Here is a 19,485-nt window from a genome sequence, read left to right as displayed (position 1 = left end):
CAAAAATTCAAAAAGAACGCTATTTCCCTTACTGCCTGTCGCATTTTTTTTATATTCTTAACATCCATACGCTGCGCATTAGCGTCGCAGTATTTTCCTTAGACAAGCCTTAGTACCATCAGATTATTTCGGTTTGGCAGCCCCTTGTTATCAGAGCATTATGTCAGCGGTTTCTCGACGTAATCCAGAACTATACGCACGGGCTGATAACTTCGTGAAGGCACTCGCCATCATTGCTGGTGTTGATGGGGTCGACCCCTTTCGCATAAATGTCAAGTGGCAGAAGCACGTCACAGCGCGTAAACAACGCTACACTGCGAGATGTGTCGCATGCACGGACTCGGTTGGCTGAACGAGAGGATGCGTTGGCGTGAGTGTGTGTGTGTGTGTGTGTGTGTGTGTGTGTGTGTGTGTGTGTGTGTGTGTGTGTGTGTGTGTGTGTGTGTGTGTGTGTGTGTGTGTGTATATACGCGAGCTCGTCTCATCTCTTTGACGCCAGCCCAGGCTCGTATATGCACAGCCTTCGCTGCACATCCGGAGGAACGACATTTCCTCCCCCGTATATTCGCAGCCGCCAACCGCCCACCGCTAGCGCCGGCGCTGAGGAATCACGTGACCGCGAATGCTCAGTGGCACGTCGTTCGTTGAGCGAAGGTCGCCTAATCTCTCCGCCGGGGGACGCTTCGCTCGCGTGCAGCGTTATCCACTTAATGCGCGTCCGTGCGGCGCGCTCTGCCGAGAATGCACTCTAAGCAACGATGTCATTAGAGGAACGAAGCGGAGCTTGCTGATAGACTCACGTATAGTCGTAGTGATGGCAACTGGCGTAGGCGGCTTTGATTTTATTTTTACTTACATTAATTTTTTTTTCCCGCTCACGCGCTTTTCACGCTCGGCGTGGAGGTTAGACCTTTCAACAATTAAAACCGTGCAGCGGGCTTGTTGAGAGTAGTCTGTTTTTTTAACTGACTGTGCATTTTATATACCCGTCTTTAATGTAGCCTACCTCACCATTTAAACATAGGTGTGAATCATCAAGTACAAATGTATCGTTTGTGCCTGAGAATGATAAAATATGATTTGATCAAATAGGTGTAGTTCCTGCCGATATCTTATTGACTTAGTCACCTGCCTAACTTCTGTTCATCTTACACTGGTGCAGTCTATACACGTTCTGCACGCAACCGCTGACTGAAAGCGTTAGATCCCTTATCAGACCAATATACTTACTTGTTACGTCAAGTTACTTTAATTATTCTGGTTAGTCTAGTCACTGTAGCTACTTGTTATTTGCATATGATGTATGCGTGTGTACTATGAATGAATGCATCGTTCATGTGTCAACCTCGACATCTGTAGTAGTTTGCAAGGTGTATGGCCAGGCAAGCGTCTGCAGCATGCATTATAAGGATGTAAAATTATTGTTAGACGGGCTTGTTGGCATGACGTCATAATACGGAAAACAGCGCAAAAACGTTCGTTCACTTACTGTTTCGTTCCCTTCTTTTCGTTGTTTGCCGCATGATATTGTTAGGGCGAAACCAAGAGTGGCGCCAGTCAGGAGACGAGTTGACGTGTAGATGTGAAATCGGTCTCGACAGCCATCTTGTTTGTGCATCATTGTCTCTCTTGTAAATATTGTAAGTAGATCTTCACATGTGACTTCTGCCACGTAACAATATCATAAGGATATTCCTTTCACTTTGCGGCATTTATGGCGCACCTGGACTCGCAGTACAAATATTGCTTATGCACAGACAATTGGTTTTACGCAGTCTAAACTAATTTATTCATCCAAAGCCCATGATTGTATGAATCAATGTCTGCGAACTTTTTATATATACAGGGTGCCAAATCGGGCGCAACATTCTTCTCCTCAGAATAGTTCTTCAATGGTCGGTGTGATTGCATTACTTAGAATAGTCGGACACGACGCCTTAAGTGCGTGCTAGCCTTCACAAAAATTTGCTTCAGCAGTCTGTAGCCTGTCGAATAGCCTTAGTATTAAGATAGATATAGATAGATAATTACAACATAGGCAGAAAGGACGATCTAAACTAATATCTGGCGAGCTACTCGGCAGTTGAAAAGGAGCAAATTTAGATGTTTTACAATAAAGCTTGCAGCGTGTTTACAGGTGGCAATTGCACTTCTGGCATTAGTACTTCTCAGACATTCCTTGCGGGCTTCATGAAAACGGCCTCTTTGCTCGGTTATGTGCCACAATACCAAAGAAGAACAAAACTTGTTAATGACGTAGTTTGCACTCTTAATGTAACTGAGATGCCAAACCGATAAGGAACCGAGGTAGGCAACCTGAAGTCTGTGTACACTCTGTCGACCCATTTATATAATGACACAGAACCTGTGAACGTAATAGCTGACGGGGTTCGCGTCGCAGCTCATGCTATGCTGCATGTTATTAGACGAGGCACAGTTTGTTGTAAACCCCACGTGCACGGTGAACGCGCCAGTGGCGCTCTCTGCCACGCTTAGCTTCGACGCGCTCTGAATAAAGGTTTCTCGTAAACACCTCTCCTAGTTCTCTTCATGCTCTGCCCTTTTTTTTTTTGTGATTTTCTTCACTCTTTAGGGCGCCCTAGCAGAAAGCGCACGCTGCTTCGCACAGTGATTTAGTACTATACTGTTCGCTCTGGCCCGCTTCTATTCTTATTTTTTTCTTATTCATGCTCATATGTCACTTTCGTTGGTAATCAGTTATTCCAGTCAACTTCGCCCCTATCTTTTTTTTTTCGTTGCTGAGTAATAGTCACACCGGGACGATCTCCTTTGATCGCTAAATGCTGCGGGCTTTTAAAGGTAACGAGCTCAACGCGTCTGGTTAGGTGTCAGGTGCGCTCGTATAGTGTAATTAAAGGGCGTTCAGCGAAGAGTAATTGAACGCTGTCAGTTAATGGTTTGTCACAGCGCTGTGGATAAGAGGTGGCGGTAACTAGAAAAAAGGCTTTAGCATGCAGCCATCGGGAACACTTTCGCACAGCCGTGATGCTTTAACCTCGGGCGGGGAAGTGTAGCGCACGGGGTCGTGACTTGGCACGCACAGCTTGGTACGGAAGCCCTGAGGTCGCATTTACGACAGCTGTTTGTAGCTGTATCTACCACAATACTCGACGTGCAACTTACCATTTGTATTTCCGGATCTTTTGATGCGCGAAAAAAGGAAGAAATGAAGAAAGTGTACTCATTTCTGCACGTGCCACGGATAATAACTGTATGGGGTGTTCTCATGCACGCCGAGAAACAGTTTTTTTTTATGAAAACGATTGCCTGATGCGCAAGTATTTCGCATTCTCTCCAAGAACTTCAGGAGCACTTCGCCTCTGTTTGGAAAGCAAACATTGACTCTGTCTTAAGAAGCAATGCCTGTAAGCGAAGCAAGATCTGGCAGTATGTAGTTATCATCAGTTGCCCTTTTAAAAACAGATCGTCTTACTTCCGTCACAAGCTTGCTGAGGACAGCCTGTCATCCGTTAACTACCGTTTATATTTGTCATAGGTACAGTGGCGCGCATAGAGCAAGTGGGATACTTTTTTTTTCCTATGACAAATTGATAATCCCCCGGCTTTGCAGCAGAGGACTTTGGTTGGTGGCTCCGACATCTCTCTACATATCTGTGCAGTGCATTGACATATCTTGACCGACCACTTGCACCTATGGGACGACAGCAAACAGAGAGCCGCGTAGTAGTGTTCCTTTTGTCAGTCGATAGCGCTTTGTATCATACGAAGTACAAACGTATATGCTCGAGGCAACAGTAGCAATGCTTCTCTTCTACGCAAAAACCTTATAAAAACGGTCGTAACATTTTATTTTTTCATCACCTGTTTGTTCCTAAATGAAGTCACACCAGCTATGACCTTAGGTGCTATACCATACGTTTTTTGTTGTTGTAATCCGCTACATTTCCAGAACTCACGTGTATACATTGAAAATTCTCCATGGAGGGTTGTTTCTAAGCTAATGACAAAAGGACTGAGCAATCCATTCTGAGTCAGGCAGGAATAAGTTTTGGCATTATTCCTACGCTGGCAGGCCTATACAAAAGAACGGCGGCGATAATGCTCTCCCTTTTACCGAGCGCCCGCTTTGACCATACTACCGCTTCCCTACATATTCGACTAGACGAGTCAAAGAGCTTTCTACCCATAGATCAAACCAGCAGCTCGCTTTGGGGACGCTTTGTTCTATTCCGCTTTTTATTTCCCTCGGAAGATGTCACATGCGAAAAATATAGCCTTGTTTACGCCTGTTTTCGGGGAAGAGCTCATCTGCGAGACTCCCAAGGTCGATATGTATTGCTATTATGTTGTTTGTTTTGCGTTGTTCTCTCTCACAGTTCTTTCCGCATGTATTTGAATATAGACTGTCTCCAACCTGTCGAGGACAAACCATGGAAGAGAGAGAGAGACATCATGTGTGTCAGAGAGAGAGAGAGAGAAAGAGAAATGCGCATTTACACGTTCAGCTCGTAAAGAAGCAAATTGCATACTGCATTAAATACAGTAAAATAGTAAATACACTAATACAGTACATACAGTCTACAGTAAATACAGTAAATACGGTAAATACAGTAAAAGCTCGATTTCACGAAGCGTGATTATGCGAAGCATTTTATTCAACGAAATGGTTTCGATTCCGAGACACGCATTACTGGAGCGTAGTGCTTTAATATCTTCGAAGTAACGAAGTGAACAACTTAACGTCAAGCCAGATAATTTTTTTTCACGCGAAGTTTCGAGATGAATATAGGCAAAATGTTGGGAGAGGTGGGAGTGTCAGATTTCAGTCCAGGTCATTGACACCATCGGCCTGTTGAGTTTTGACGCTGCCATGAAGACAGAGCACAAGACGCATGACTCGTGACTTCGATGCTTTGGAAAATGTGACAAAGTTATGCTTAAGCAGAGCTCTTAACTAACAAGGCGATCGATAAAGCATTCATTGTAAGGAAATGAAGATATGATGTGTTATTACTCTGTCGCTTGTTCTACATGAATGTGAATAATTTTTTAAAAGGTAAAAATGAGGTATGACTAGTTGCGTTTTACAAGTCCTGTTGTCTTATCGTTGCATGTGTTTTTAGACTTAGCGTAGTACACACATGCCTCGGTGATCGCTTGTATATGCGTTGCGTTCACTTGTTTCAATAATGTTTTCAATCAGGAACACACGGCGCTCTGCACTCTCGCATTTTTTTAGGTGTTTGTCTTTTTAAACAGTTCGGCAACATTAATATGACAGAATATCATCTAGCGCAGCAAGCGAAGAACTCGCCCCTTTTAGGATGCTGCTATCATTTAAGGGGTGTAGGTAGCATAGTTTCCTACAGAAAATCACTAGAGTCGCCGCTATCTTTCAGCTACCACGGATATTATGGCTGCTAGTGGATTTGTCTGATTTTCGTGCTTGCGGCTTCAGCTGTTGCGGCTTTGTTTGCTACGCTTTCGCTGCCTAAAATTTTGAAGCAATCGGATCTTCGTAAACGCACGAAGGCAATAAGTATTCCGGACACGCATATTAGCTGATAATTGCGGCGTTTGTAGCACAATATTTTCTTGAAAATGATTCGTTTGCAATGTCATGAAGCCGCATGGAGTTACACGGACTAAGCTTACGCAAATTCGCGTTCTAACCATCATTCAGATGCTGGCTGAATTGCAGCTCCCGTAGACTGTAGCACCAGGGTTCCCTTTGGTGATTTTTGTTGGAAAACTGAATGGTAGGCGGGAAGTGGGAAACGAGGCAACAAGGATGGCCCTTCTGCGAGTTTCAGCCAGTCCAGGTAAAGTGCTTTTCAAGTAGTTCAAGACCATGGTAACCCACTTCCAAAAGCTTGTGCGCACAAGAGCGATTTTCCTCCTTTCTTATCCCGACAGATGCCGCGCGAAAGAAGTACATGTAGTCTTGTTTGCGCCAAAATTTCTGGCGTTTTTGTCCGATGAGACAGGGAGTGTTTGTTTTGTGTTGGATCTGCTACACGCTTGCATCCTTTACGGACCTTGTTCCCTATTCAGCTTTCGACTTCGAAGTCATTTGCCGTTGACCGGAATCCTTGTAAGCCTCTCACACACGGACAGCTCCTGTTTGTCTCTGTACCGCCTTTCTGCGCGCGTGAACTTAACATATATCCCGCAGAGAGCAGGATAAAGCAAATAAGTAAAAATACAACATATTGAACAATGTGAAATCACTAGACGATGGACAATCGTCGCGTTACGAGGTTATAAGACAAGTTGGACAAAGATGCGTCTTCCCTCCCCCTGCCCCCACCCCCTTTGTTCAGTGATGTACACGGTTGCTGTCTTTCATTCTTTCGTCCTTCTTATTGTCTCTGTTTTCATTTCTTCGTGTCTTTGTTCACTCCGTCTTTCCTTTGTTGGCTCAGTCCTTCGTCTTCTCCGCTTCCACGTGCTTTCAGTTTCTTCGCTGCTATAATTTTTTGTAAGGATTCACTTCTGGCTTTGTTGGTGCGACATCTTTGATGTAGTGTTTTAGCGCGGAAACGTTTTCACAAGGACAGAGGAAAGGACGCGCACAAGCACAACTTTTCCGAGAATGTTTCGTTGTGCGCAAGCAGAAAGAAGAAAGAACGAGACTGATAACAGCTCTCGCGTGAGTTTTCATGCTAAAACCCTGTCATTTTTGTGTTTTCTTTCTCTTTTACTTTCTGCCTATACCTGTCGTTCTTGTTCCCCTTCGAACCATCATTCGTTTTCCAATTTCCTCTTTGTTACTCTCCTCTTATCTTTGCTTCCTTGTCCTCTTGCCCATATTGTGGCTCCGCAGTTCGGGGACGTAACCACTTTTTTGAAGACGGTTCTGACTACTGACTAGTGTGTTATGAACGTGAAAAACTCTTTTTTTTTTTTTTTGCAATACCAAGCATTGTAAAAAAAGTTGAATCAAACAAACAAAGAAGAAAATCAAGATTTCTATTTCTGCTGTATAAATTTTTTTTGAAGGAAACTAGATTTACTTCTCTTTACGCCGACAATTTTTCTTGGTTTTAGCAATATTACCTATTGGATGTTGGTGCTCCAGCAAAAAAATTTCCTCTTGTCGAAGTGCTGACTTAAAGCGATGTTCCTTGTTCTGCTGCTCCTCATAATATTATACCGGGATGATTGTATTATGTTATAGCTTCAAAACTAATTTTGAAAACGATTGACTACAATGAGCGCGTAATGTATACAAGGAGACGCACGAGATTATTATCTGACTTTCGCTTCACCCATTTATTTCATTCATTCGTTCATTTATTTATTTATTCTCGCATTCACTGTTACAAACAATTCCGACTAGCCCAAATTGCCCACCTAACGCATCCATCCCTGTCTTCGTGTTTCTTTTACTTTCGCTAAACGTTCTATTATTGTTTATTTACTTGCTGCAGCAGCGTTTAGAGTGGCATGTTTATACTGTCCCTCTCAAGCCAGCAAGACGCGGGAACGTGTCCTATCTGCTCACGGCTTCTTTCGACGGGTAAACCAAGCCTCACTGACACGCGTGAATAGCGGTGGGTAAGAGCGCCCCCTGCTGTGTAATGGATTGGCAGCCGTTTGAAAAGAACACCGAAGCGGAAAGAGAGAGAGAGAGAGAGAGAAGGCACAGACTCTTAAGCGGTAAGCGCTCTCGTAAACTGAAACGACATTGGCGAGGCACCGGATATATGCCCGTTAACAGGCATTCGAGAGAGAGAGAGAGCAGTATAAAACTACAAAGAGGGGGGCCCGTCGTAGCGTTAGCGTTCGAAGCTCGTGTTAACGCCAGCCTGTAACACGAGCGAGCGCTTTATGGCTATCACGATAGCCTGCGGAAACCGAAGTTTGCGTGCGTGCTGTTTACCCACTGCGCCGCATTTTGTTGCTCTACGCCGTGGCAAAGTATATGACTTGGTTTTGTCGTTTTGGCAAACCAGGTGCAAGTGCAGGCTCGCGGGCTGGGGCATTTTATTAGACTGCGAAAATTAAGTGTTTTTTTTTTTCGGAAGCGCGTTGTGATTGCGCGTTCACGGTCGCGTTTTATTTCAAGCACCCAAAGTGTTTCTGCCTACGTGTGTACGTGAGATCTCGAGCGACAAAGTTTAGTAGTATCTGGAGAGGCTGTAGCCTAGCGACATGCTATACCAGGTGAAGTGGCGAGGAACTTAAGGAAAGGGAAAACGCGCCACGCACGCATACACTTATTTGAACATGGTGTAGACCAGGAAGGACTATTGCAGGAGCGCGTACACGTAGAAAGTGACAAAAATAAATGCATAAAAGTAAGCGGGGTAATAGAAACGCAATTAGAAGTTATGCAAAAATTGAGAAATGTTATTAGGCTGCATTGCCAGCTAGTGCGGCGGAAATGTATTTGATGGGAAGGAACGGATATTGCCAGGTAAACAATTCCGTAAGTCAATAAGTATGTGGGAAAAAAATCTGTAATCAAATGCGTTAGTGCGAGAGAAAATTGACTTCGGGTTGAGTTCATAAGTTATTTGCTGCCTGCATCGAGCAGGAACCCTATAGGCGTCATAGTTCAACGCAGTTCAGAGCCAAGGCACTGCCACGTTTCCATAACATCTCGCAACTCAAGTCACCTATCGTGTCGCGTGTTCAGAAAGTTCAAGACAGCCCTTGAGGCTGCTAAGCATCTTGAACTTCGAATTAAATGCGAACTAAACGCAAATTAAACGAACCGCTCACTGTGGAGAGGCTTGGTGAAGCGCTGATAGTCAATTAACGAGGTATCATCTCAGGCCCTGACGGCGTAATCTTACTGTGCGTTGTCATACCAAAAATGTGTATGTGCTCTTATACGCCAGGGCTAGGCACTAAGCCCAGTATGGACACTTTCTGCTAGTTCTCGAAAGCTTCCTTTCGCCGTCGTTACTGTTATCTAAGCATCATTGCTTCATGTCCTTCCAGAATAGGCTTTCCTTCAGCGTACTCAAAGCCTTAAGGGCTCTGCTGAAGTTTTTAAGGACTTTAGATTTGTGCGACCACCTTTGAATGTTGTAGCGCGTAGCATCGCGTTGCTGAGTGAATTTTTCTCTGTTTCCTTTTTCTTCTTTCTCCTTTCATTCCCTTTCCCCAGCACAGGGTAGCCAGCAGGTGCTTACGGTGGCTAACCTCCCTGTTTTTCCTCCCCTTCTCTCTCTCTCTCTCTCCTCAAAAGTTGTCGATTCTTCTATTTTTCACCTGCATACATCCATTTGGTCTCAATCGCGGCTGAGCACCCTACTTCACTCTTGTGTTTTTCTTTGTGAAGTTCGGATTACGCAACCGCGACTCGCTTCCCTTTCCCACATCGGTGGCAAACAATGCTCCGGAATTGATTACGTCACAATGCAATTACTAGAACGGCCGCTTAATTGACTACGTGTTTGGCAGCGATGGCAACGGGCAGCTGGGAACCATCGCTCCCAAGCGCAGTTAGAAGCATAATGTAATTCTTTTTGGCAGTAGCTCGAGCACCTGGTTCGCGTGAGCATTCGATGCGCGCCACACACGAACATCAATATTCATAGATTGTTGTTTCTCTTCGTTTCTAATTCTGAACCCACATTCAGGCATCTTCCGCGCGGATTAGTGTGACGTCATTGCCGTCGAAGAACGGGCGGTTGTGCATTCCGTACTCGTTTTATCCCTGCTAAAGCTTGTTACGAGGTCTTGTTGTGGAGTTTTTCATGTTCTTGTTTTCATGCATAATTGCTTCTATTTCCCAGCCCTAAGCTAAACTATTTCTTGCACGTCCCTGAGGCTCACTAAGGGCCAGAAAGAACTCTTCAGAAAAAACAGCTCGAAATGCAATTTGAACTGCCGGCGGAAGGTTGTTCGTCACAAACAGCTTTTCTTTAATTTGCAAACAGAGAAAAAAGTGAGGCAACTGTCGCTAACTTTGTTTCCTGGCAGGGTTCGAGCAGGTGTTTGCCAATGCACAGAGAAAAACAAGAATTTCCTTCGCACCTCCTCCTCTATAGGTGTCCCATGTGACAATGTTTACCATTCTTGACGTGAAAAGAGGTAGGTGCGGGCACACGGTCGGGAATCTTAACCCACTTATTGATCTTCTTTCAACCAAGCTCTGCGCTGTACGTTTTATGGCGTTACCCTTGTTTTTTTTTTGTTTTTTTTGCTATACCTTCGACATTGCTCCGGCTTTTCACAGGGAAGCAGTGACTTCTTTTCTCTTCGCCCGTTTTTGAGTGAGTGCGTTATTTTGTGTTTTATATGTGTCGCAGCCTTCAATTTGTTCTTGAACTGTTCTTGCTCTTGAATGTTTAACGCTGTACATATAGTTCACACGTTCAGGGCCAGTCGACACTTTATACGCAGTGAAAATTCTACTAAATAAATGGTTACATGGAAGGAGATGATCAGGCTGCGAGATGACATTATTGTATCTACATTGCTCTAGCTCATTTTGCTGTTTATTCCTCGTTTACTTATTGCCACCCTGCTTGGACCTTGAGGCGTGTGTGTGTTGTCCTAACGCGCTACGTAATCTGTACCTTGACAAACCAACGTCCACAACTAGAAACCTTATTGGAGTTCCTCATTTTGCGTTCCAAATGGTCTTCCTGGGCTCCGCAAAACAACTTAGTGAATGTTGAAAAACTCCCATCACGAGCGCGAACGTGCGCACGCAAAGAACTATAGAAGGAAGTATAGTTTACAATATTTTTTTCTTCATGCAGCCATTTATGTGTTGGCAGTAGCGGTGCATTAGCGAGAGAGAGACCTTAGGGAGTGATGCATTTAGGGGAGCCCATTAGCGCACTCCAGAGAGCAACACGTAGCGTTTTTAATGGGAATATCTAAATTACGATTGCGTTCTCATTGAATGCATTGCACAACGCAAAGAAGAAAGCATTGGCAAATTCGTCTTTTGTAAGGATGTATGAATGCCCACGCCAGCTAGCGATCACTATCGTAACACAGAAGAGTAGGCCGATATTAAATATGACTACCGCATGTCACCTTTCTAAAGATTGATTTGAAAGTTACAGCAAGCTTACACATGCCATCTTCAAAAAGAAAGGGAAACGAGCGCTACCTAAACAATAAAACTGAATTAAATTCTGGAGTTTTACGTGACAGAACCACGATTTTATTGAGGCACGCAGCAGTGTGGGGGAGACTCTGGAATAATTTTGACCACCAGAGGATCCTTATCGCGCCCCCAATGCACGGGACCACGGGCATTATTGCATTTCGCCGCCAATAGAAATGCGGCCTCCGCGGCCGGGATTTGATCACTCCACCTCGTGCTTAGCAGCGCAATGCCGTAGTTACTAAATCGCAGCAGGCGGATCTAGGTAGTGTGCGCGTCTCTTGTTTTACGCGAGAGCGTTAAGGGCCCCGTGTCGCAAAAAGTGTGGTGTTGACGTCCGCCGTCCGCGGCGTTATCCGTCCGAAAAAGAACATCCCCAACCACGACCACGCAGGCCGTTCGCGCGACGCCGAGGCATTACCGAACTAATTGAATTTCTCAAAGTAGAATGCGTCACAAAATTTGTAACGTCCAACTTACACACAACCTACAGGCATGATATGGTCGTATTGTGATTTGAATATACGAGAAAACATAATTTTGTTACGCGGAAACTCATACACAAACCCTTTTTTCCTGGCTTACGGGGGGTATGACCCATTGATGAGTCACCGTTTGTGGCCTCTGCCTTATGGGGGTATGAGCCATTGCTTTGCCCTGCACTGCCGCCTGGATCGACCCACCATTGTTTTCTATCGTGCCCCGTTTCGAAGAACATACGGTGTCGGTGTCGGCGTCAACGGGGCCGAAGGCAAAACCTTTTAAAGCAACTCTTAAAGGTGAAGCTTAAGCCTGCTCCAAATTTTTATTTGCATTTGTCCTGAGCATCAACTTTCTGTTCCGAATTTCGTAACCACAAAGATATATATATATATATATATATATATATATATATATATAATTATATATATATATATATATATATATATATATATATATATATATATATATATATATATATATATATATATATATATCAAACAAATTACTCGAATATCAGGACATTAAGATGAGCGTGGGTAGTCAGAGAATGCTTCGATAGTATGGGGGCTAGGCGAATGTGTGTGCGTGCGTGGATGTGTGTATGTGGTTGTGGGTGGGTGAGTTCGCGCGCAACCTGCAAAGCCCTGAAATACATCGCGAGTTTCGCGAAAGAATGTACGGCAGTTTATTCGTACAGGGTATATCGCTCGTTATCAAAATCTTGGCGAGCATTACCTCCCTGTTCAACGAAACGCGTCTAAATTATTGAGGGCGAAGTGCAGCTTGGGTCGTGTCCTTCGACAAACACCGTTTGCGCAGTGAAGTTTCACGGTTCAAAGTACTGTTGTTGCGACAGGAGCATCTTTGAGAACTCCCAGCAAGATAGCAGCTTCCGCTTGTAAGCCTTAACACGGAACAATCTTTACAAGCTGAAGTGTGTACGTTTATGCAAGGGCTCAAAATTGTCGAGGCATGTCTTCTGTTCTCGTCGAAGGATGGCAGGGAGACGAGATTCGGCCGTAGATTACAAGGCTCGAACTGAACGTATACGAAAAATGCGTGCGTTGGCGCGTGGCTTGCAACCCAGCACAGCTGTAGGGGCAATTTGCTAAGTGCGGTGCAGTTGAGCGAATAGCGCGCGCATGCTCCCGTAGGAGTGGCTTACGCCTCAGCGAACCTGGATGTCAACTAAAATAGAAGTTATTGATTGATCGCTGGAGAGCTTGTAAGGCTTTGAATGAAGCTCAACCGGTTGTTTCAAATAGAAGGAAAATATGGTAGAGTTTTCTTGCGCCGGCCTCGGGCTGTTCTACACAAGCGTATTGTCTTTTTAAAGGTCTGTGTAGCGTAGTTGAATTGTCTGGACGCTGCAGGTGTCTACTCGTATTGACTCGGGGCACCGCTGTCGATCTGTATATGCGGGTTTACATTGGCATGCTGTATAATATTGAGACATTACGTAACCAAGGTAGATTCTACCGCAATCTCTGTCTCTGTACAGCGGCCCGTGTATATGTTTGTGTGTGTCTGTATGTGTGTGGGTGTGCGTGTACATATAAACAGAACCCTATTACGTATCCGGGGTGCTTTTTATTTGTTTATTTTATTGTAGTTCATTTCTTAGAGGACTCCAGGGGCCGGGGGAGGGGGGGTTAAGTACGATTACATAGACGTAAACAAGCACTATTCGTGACAAAGAGAAATAAAAAATAATAAACCTAGTTTAATTATTGTTCGCACAATGCGATAGCTCATGTCAGAGCAGCAATTACGATTGAGTACAATTAAATACCAAACAAGAACAGAGAAAAGTATGCCCTGAAGGAGGCTACCAAGTATTTCAAGGAATTAATTGCACTACAGTGTAGGCACACAAGCACGACAATAAGTAAATAGTCATATGTATAAATCAATCACCACGAAGTACAAAAATGGGGAAAGAAACGGCCGACAACTAAATTTTGCCATTCTGTATAAGCTAATGATTCGCAATAGTAAATCAGGGGCGTGGCCGCATATGCATTGTTAGAAAAATAGGGAAGAATTTAAGACAAAAGTATAACATACGCATATGAGCAAGAACAAGGAGAAAGAAAACGAAGTATGTATAATACGACAATTATGCATAAGGAATGCTTGGTCTTGTCGTAAGCACTTGACTCTAAATAAAGTACCACCGCATATACCGACAATGATGTTTTGTCGCGTAGATATATAACATGAGAAAAAGTGACTTTCAAAAAAGAAAGAAAGAAAAGAAATGAACTTTCGTTGTTGTCTGATTTCTACGGTAAAACGTTTCGTAAGTTCCCCCGTGTATAGTTTGCTTACTCCTAATAGTGAAGTTGGAGGTATGCGCTATGCCTTGTAAGGTCGCACCTTTTAACTGTATGAATGAATACCTTATGAGGCGGTTGTAGTCGTACGGCATCTTGACGTTTTAATTGTGCGTGTTTTGAGAGAAATGTCGAACTGATCACAGCTGCATGCCGCAGTATTACACGTTGCTTATATTAATTCTTGTTGTGTGTGTCGACCAATTCTGGTGGCTTATTACTGATGACAGTACGGGTCATCGTACTACTATTGTGGCCGCGCCCGCCTCACGCACGGTAGAAAGAGAAAAAAGAAAGAAAAACCAAATAAATATATAGATAGCGACCGTAGATAACGCCACTTATGTAATTGAATCGTAAACCTGCCGTGCCCCCGCACAAAACGCCTCGCGTCTGACCAAGCGTAATTCACAAATTCGTGCCGAGGCAGAGGTAAAGTAAAAACGTGAAGACCAAAATTCCGTAGCCGAGTTTCATTCAACTATTCTTTATCTCTTCAATGATTCGTCATTCTTTTTTTTTTATTCAAAATTTGCCCGGCGGCGTTTATTTTTTTTCCCCTTGATTGCTAGACGACATCATGGAAATAATCAAATGTCTCTGACCTTACGCGAGCCACACGTAGACGCCCTAGGGAGGTGGGAACGCATTCTGCCGACCCGACCGTCGAAAGTTACGTCACCACGTCTGGAACGTCATTGCATCGCTCATGTGTATACGTCTGGTCGCTGTGTATTGTATAGGTCTCTTCGGTGTCGTAATGTGGCCGCCGTTTCTATATTGACGCCCAATGCGCAGCGGCGATCGCTGGTGGGTGCGTGCTTCCGAATGTGTCGATGAGACGGTGAGAAATTTGGAAAGGTGAGTGGGCTACATCGAAACCTGAAGTGTGAATCAACTACAGCGCAACTTATCACGTTTCGTGACGACAGCACCGCTGCTCGGGTAATTAAGGGCACTCGCGTCTCCAGAAGGTGCACTGCATTACCCAGGAACAACAGTTTCGGTAATCACTGTAGAAATACAAATTTACGGACTTCTACTGATACTGAAGAATTGAAAAAAAAATCATGAGAATTTGAGTGCACGCAAACACCATAGCTTCAAGCACACCGAACTAAATTTCGAGAACTGTGTTTATGTGGGTGCGACAAAGTTGAAGAACTGTACGGTTCGTTGGTATTTGCCCGTGTGGCGCTTGGTGTGCCAGCCTAACCACATCAATCAGAACCAAGATGTTTTCTTGCGGACGCTTGGAGAACTTCTCAGGGTTATCTCGCTTGAAATGTCGCCAACAAGACCCTCCTGCTTGATTATTTATTTATTTATTTATTTGTTTGTTTGCTTGTTTATTTATTTATTTATTTATTTATTTGTTTGTTTGCTTGTTTATTTATTTATTTATTTATTTACTTATTTATTAATTTATTTATTTGTATGAACACATTCGCTCATTTTTGTACCATGCACTTGTTAAAGCATACAGTGCTTCAACGAATAGACCTTAAAGTACATACCATCAGCAGATGCTTTACACTGTGCTATATAGTTAACTAGGACACACCCGTCAGGTTTTTTCCAGCCTGCTATAGGAAAACTATAGATCAACACAACTCAATATATAAACGGTGAAAATTCGGGTTATAATATCGTTCGTTTCAAAGCAGCATTCTCCTCAAGGTTTTCAATTATCCCGTAGCGCTTCTTTATAGGCAGCATGCTGTGCATACAGATATGCCCAGTTCGTGAAAATGTTCCCGAAAACGTAGATTGCAGGCATTGAGAACTGTAGCTGTTGACCATTTCTACGATTCAAAAGCATTGTCCAACAAAACACAACCTATATGCTAACATGATTCGCCAGCGAGAAAGAAAAAGCGCTCTCCGTGTGCAAATAAAACGGCAGAGCTACATAATGCAGTCGTTTCGGTCAGTTTTATAAAACTCAGTTGCAGTGCAATAGGGTGGCCTGTGACGAAGCAGAAAGTCGCGGAAACGCGGGAAATTGGCTCCGTGCGTTGCTCTGGTAAACCTTGAAGTAATGATTCAATATGACGTTTTGTAAATATCCCTCATGCTTTTTCTTGGTGTCATACCTTCACTTGGTGTGTTTGTATCACCTACCATTTTCATCTTTTCTTTGTCTGCTTTTATCGGAAGCACAAAAGGTTTGACAAGTCGATAGGTATTTGCGGCTGAACAGAATGCCGTATGCAATCTATTCCCGCGGCAGATTAACCGCTGGGCACATTGAGTGTGGCATGTACTATCATACATTAAAAAAAATCGCTTTTACAAAAGGAAGAAAAATGAACGAAGTACTTACCCTTCTAACTTCCCTTGTGGCGCAAAGTAAAGCTAACAATTTAGTTTGCGTAGGCAGCCATAGGGCGGCATACAGATAACGGATAAACACTTCCAGTTGTCCAAAAAGGCACGTCTGTGTAGAGGGCATCCAAAGCTCTCTTATAGGAGTGATTAGTGCTCTACATAGAAACACCGCTACAGAAAACCACACTAAAAGCGGTGACATTATGAGAACTAGAGTAGGTTTCATTCGATAACGGCAAACGACGATTTTCAACGCAAATGATGTTACGCAGTTATCTCTCCATATACCCGCGAAATCATATCGATGAGACGATATTCATACAACTTTCCGTTAATGAGACAAGTAAAGCGCAATACCCAGCGCGAAATGAAAGAAAAGCACGAGAACTGCACTCGAAAACTTTTTATATAAAGAACGACAGTCAAGAAAAGTCGCAGCTGTGACGCCAATTAAGTCAATAAAGAACTTTCACTCAAAGTTCGTCGGTTTGTCTACTGCTTCCGAGGTTGATATTGCGCTTCCTATGGATTGACGAAGACACCGCAGCTATCTTCACAAGTTCCTCATGCTGTTGAGCCAGTTTTGAGCACTCATTCATGACACAAATTGAAATATAAATAAAAATTAATATTATCAATAGCGAATGGCTTACACTTATTCTCGTGTTTACGGCCAGGGCAATTCCAGAAGGAAATAAGAAACTCCTCCTATAAAGGCACCGAGGGACGTTTGAACTTCCCCGAAAGATCCTAGGTGAAGAAAGCAATATTAACATAATAAACTGAGAAGAATACGAAATACCTTCAGTCCTGCGTATGGTGCAGAAAACATCGGCCACAAGAGAAAATACTTCAGGCCGCTGCTAGTGCTAGGAGTCTATTGTTCATTCCTGCAAGGTACAGTACGAGGCGGGTGTCGAAAGTGTTTGCGATCTTAGGACGACTAACTCAAGGCAAACTGACAGAAAACATGGAAGAATGGGAGTGAGGCGGCGGATGGAGGAGGCTAGAGCGGCAGAGAGGCGGTTCTCGTCTAGACTTCGGAACGGTAGCCACTGAGGGGAAGCGGTGGTGCGCAAGCACCCGCTTCCCGACAGTTCCTCTCCCCTTCTCCTTTGCTTCCTGCCGCCATCCAGAATTCGCCATGCACTTCCGATGCTCCTAAAATAACACCGAATGACACTTCAGGGCAGCTAGAAGCGACAGCGGTGCCAGAGAGAAGCGAGAGCGCACTTGACCTTACCTAGCATCTTGATGACGGCGCGCTTGGAGCCCCCGCCGGACTGCCGTGGCGTGCGCATGGGGACCATGGCGCTACTCCTCGGATGGTGGCTCTTGCCGTTCATATCCGGCGAGCAGTCGCGCCGAGTGGCCGCGTTCGAGCGGCGGAGCTGCAGCCCGATGAGGATGTACAGCACCGATATCACACTGATGGGCAGAACAAAGAAGAGCACCGTGGACACGGTGAACGCGTGCTCCACGGGCCGCTTGAGCATGCACGCTGCCGTCTCGGGCAGAAAGCCCGACCCGTCCGCGGTGCGCTGGTACACGATGCCGAACTGCAGCGCCAGCGGCACGGCGAACGCCCCGGCCACGATCCATATCCCCACTATGGAGCGGATGGCCCGCGGCAGCTGAGACATGGTGTGCGCCCTGAGCGGGTGGCAGATGGCCACGTAGCGCTCCACCGTGAACGCCGTGATGGTCAGTATCGAGGCGTTGGTGGACATCTCCGAGGTCAGGCCCCGGAGCACGCAGAAGGCCTCGCCGAAGGCGTACGGGTACTTTCGCCACAGCTGGTACATCTCCTGCGGCAGGCCCAGCAGCAGGAGCAGCAGGTCCGACACGGACAGGCTGAACAGGTAGAAGTTGGTCGCCGTGTGCATGTACCGGTTTCGCGCGATCACAATACACGTGCAAACGTTGCCCGTCACGCCCGTGACGAGGATGACTGCGTACACGACGGTCATGGCGACCACTGTGGTCAGCGGCTCCTCCTCCTCGCCTTCCGAGAGGTAGAGCGGCGAGCTGTTGTCGCCACTGCCAGCCCCGGTCCAGTTTCTCGACGGCCACTCGTCCGCCGCGGACAATTCCGAGGAGGAACTGGTGTCCATGTCGTAGGCCATGGTCTTTAACCGAGTGGCAGCGACCAGAGGCCGAGATACTGTGATGTGGGAAAGCCACTACTGCGTCCTTTTTTTCTCTCTCTCACGCTCCTCCTCTTTCACAGTCGCTGTCAGCACGGCATAACGGACGAAGCGCGCGCGGGCCGGGAGAAGCGAAAACGGCGGTAAGAGACGCGTCCTGTCCGGGAAACTGACGGAGGAGTTTTGGTCCCGATTTCAAACCCGGGCGACCGACGCTGCGCCTGGCGAAGGGAAAGAAAGGGGAGCACTTGCGGGAGAGGAGGCTTGCGAAGGGAGGGAGTTTGCGCGAGCTGCATGGCTGGCGCGAGCGCGCGCCCCCGGGAGAACCAATCGAAAGAGAGGATGCGGAGGAACTCTCCCCAAACTCTCTCCGCGCATTTTGTCTCTCCCCGTCCTCTCCTGGCGCCCCGGGTACAGGGACAACGGGAACGGAGAACGGATGGTGGTTCGACGAAGTGACAAAAAAAAAGAGAGGGGGGGGGGGGCGATGGGAAGAGCTATATTCAGGCTGTTGTCTCTCTATATAGAAAAAGGGCTGCGTGGGTCTCATCTTTTTCTTTTTCTATTTTATCCATGGCATTCGGTTTTCCGTCGTGGCCTTGGTGAAGGTCAGTGGATCAGCAGGAAGTCTCGGCGTTTTCTTCTGCGTTTGGTTCGTCCTTATTTTGGCCCGTTTGATTGGGCTGTCTTGCTTGATTTGCTGAAAGAAGGCATTTGTGCGGAATCATTTGTTGGCACTTCCCGCTACCAGCGTCACTTTGACATTTTTTAAGTATCGCAAAGGGATATTCGATAGCATTACACGAGTCCGCACAACGCGCCTGGTTCATTCGCAGCGAGAAGAGAAGCTGTATGCGAAGCTAAAGTTCCCGGAAGGCAGCAGCATATGCTACAGCTATAGGGTTCCGTGATACTTTTTGGGTAGTAGCCTGTATATGTGACTTTCAAGCCGTCAGCACGAACCTTCTGTAGTTCATAACAACAGCTGCTGCAGCCTCCTGCGCAACTCGGGCTGACTTTCTCCATACGCAAAATAACAGCAAATCTCAAATTGTCCAAACGAGTCGCTCGAGAATATCCGCTTTGTAAGTTCTGTTAGGTCTTGTAATTGAAGGGTGCTGAACGT

General features: G+C 45.4%; 1 protein-coding gene across 1 annotated transcript; it reads right to left on the bottom strand.

Moving 5' to 3' along the window:
- Positions 1 to 6,471: 6,471 nt before the first annotated feature.
- On the bottom strand, positions 6,472 to 18,338 carry LOC142559799 (pyrokinin-1 receptor-like). Its single transcript, XM_075671460.1, has 2 exons — positions 17,589 to 18,338; positions 6,472 to 6,498 (listed from the first exon to the last, which is right to left on the bottom strand). Exons 1-2 carry the CDS (start codon positions 18,336 to 18,338, stop codon positions 6,472 to 6,474), a joined length of 777 nt encoding a protein of 258 aa, XP_075527575.1.
- Between the last annotated feature and the right edge of the window lie 1,147 nt (positions 18,339 to 19,485).

The sequence above is a fragment of the Dermacentor variabilis genome, chromosome 10 (assembly GCF_050947875.1).
Source record: "Dermacentor variabilis isolate Ectoservices chromosome 10, ASM5094787v1, whole genome shotgun sequence".
Taxonomy (NCBI): domain Eukaryota; kingdom Metazoa; phylum Arthropoda; class Arachnida; order Ixodida; family Ixodidae; genus Dermacentor; species Dermacentor variabilis.
The sequence above is the reverse complement of the archived record's forward strand: the minus strand, read 5'-3'. Positions and strand labels throughout refer to the sequence as shown.

Bases quoted from the DNA above. Each gene is read 5' to 3' on its own strand.
- LOC142559799 (XM_075671460.1), bottom strand. From the start codon at position 18,338: ATGGCCTACGACATGGACACCAGTTCCTCCTCGGAATTGTCCGCGGCG. The intron at 6,499-17,588 runs GCGGCCACTCGG...ACTACATCAAAG, and splicing joins TGCAGCTCCGCCGCTCGAAC to ATGTCGCACCAACAAAGCCA.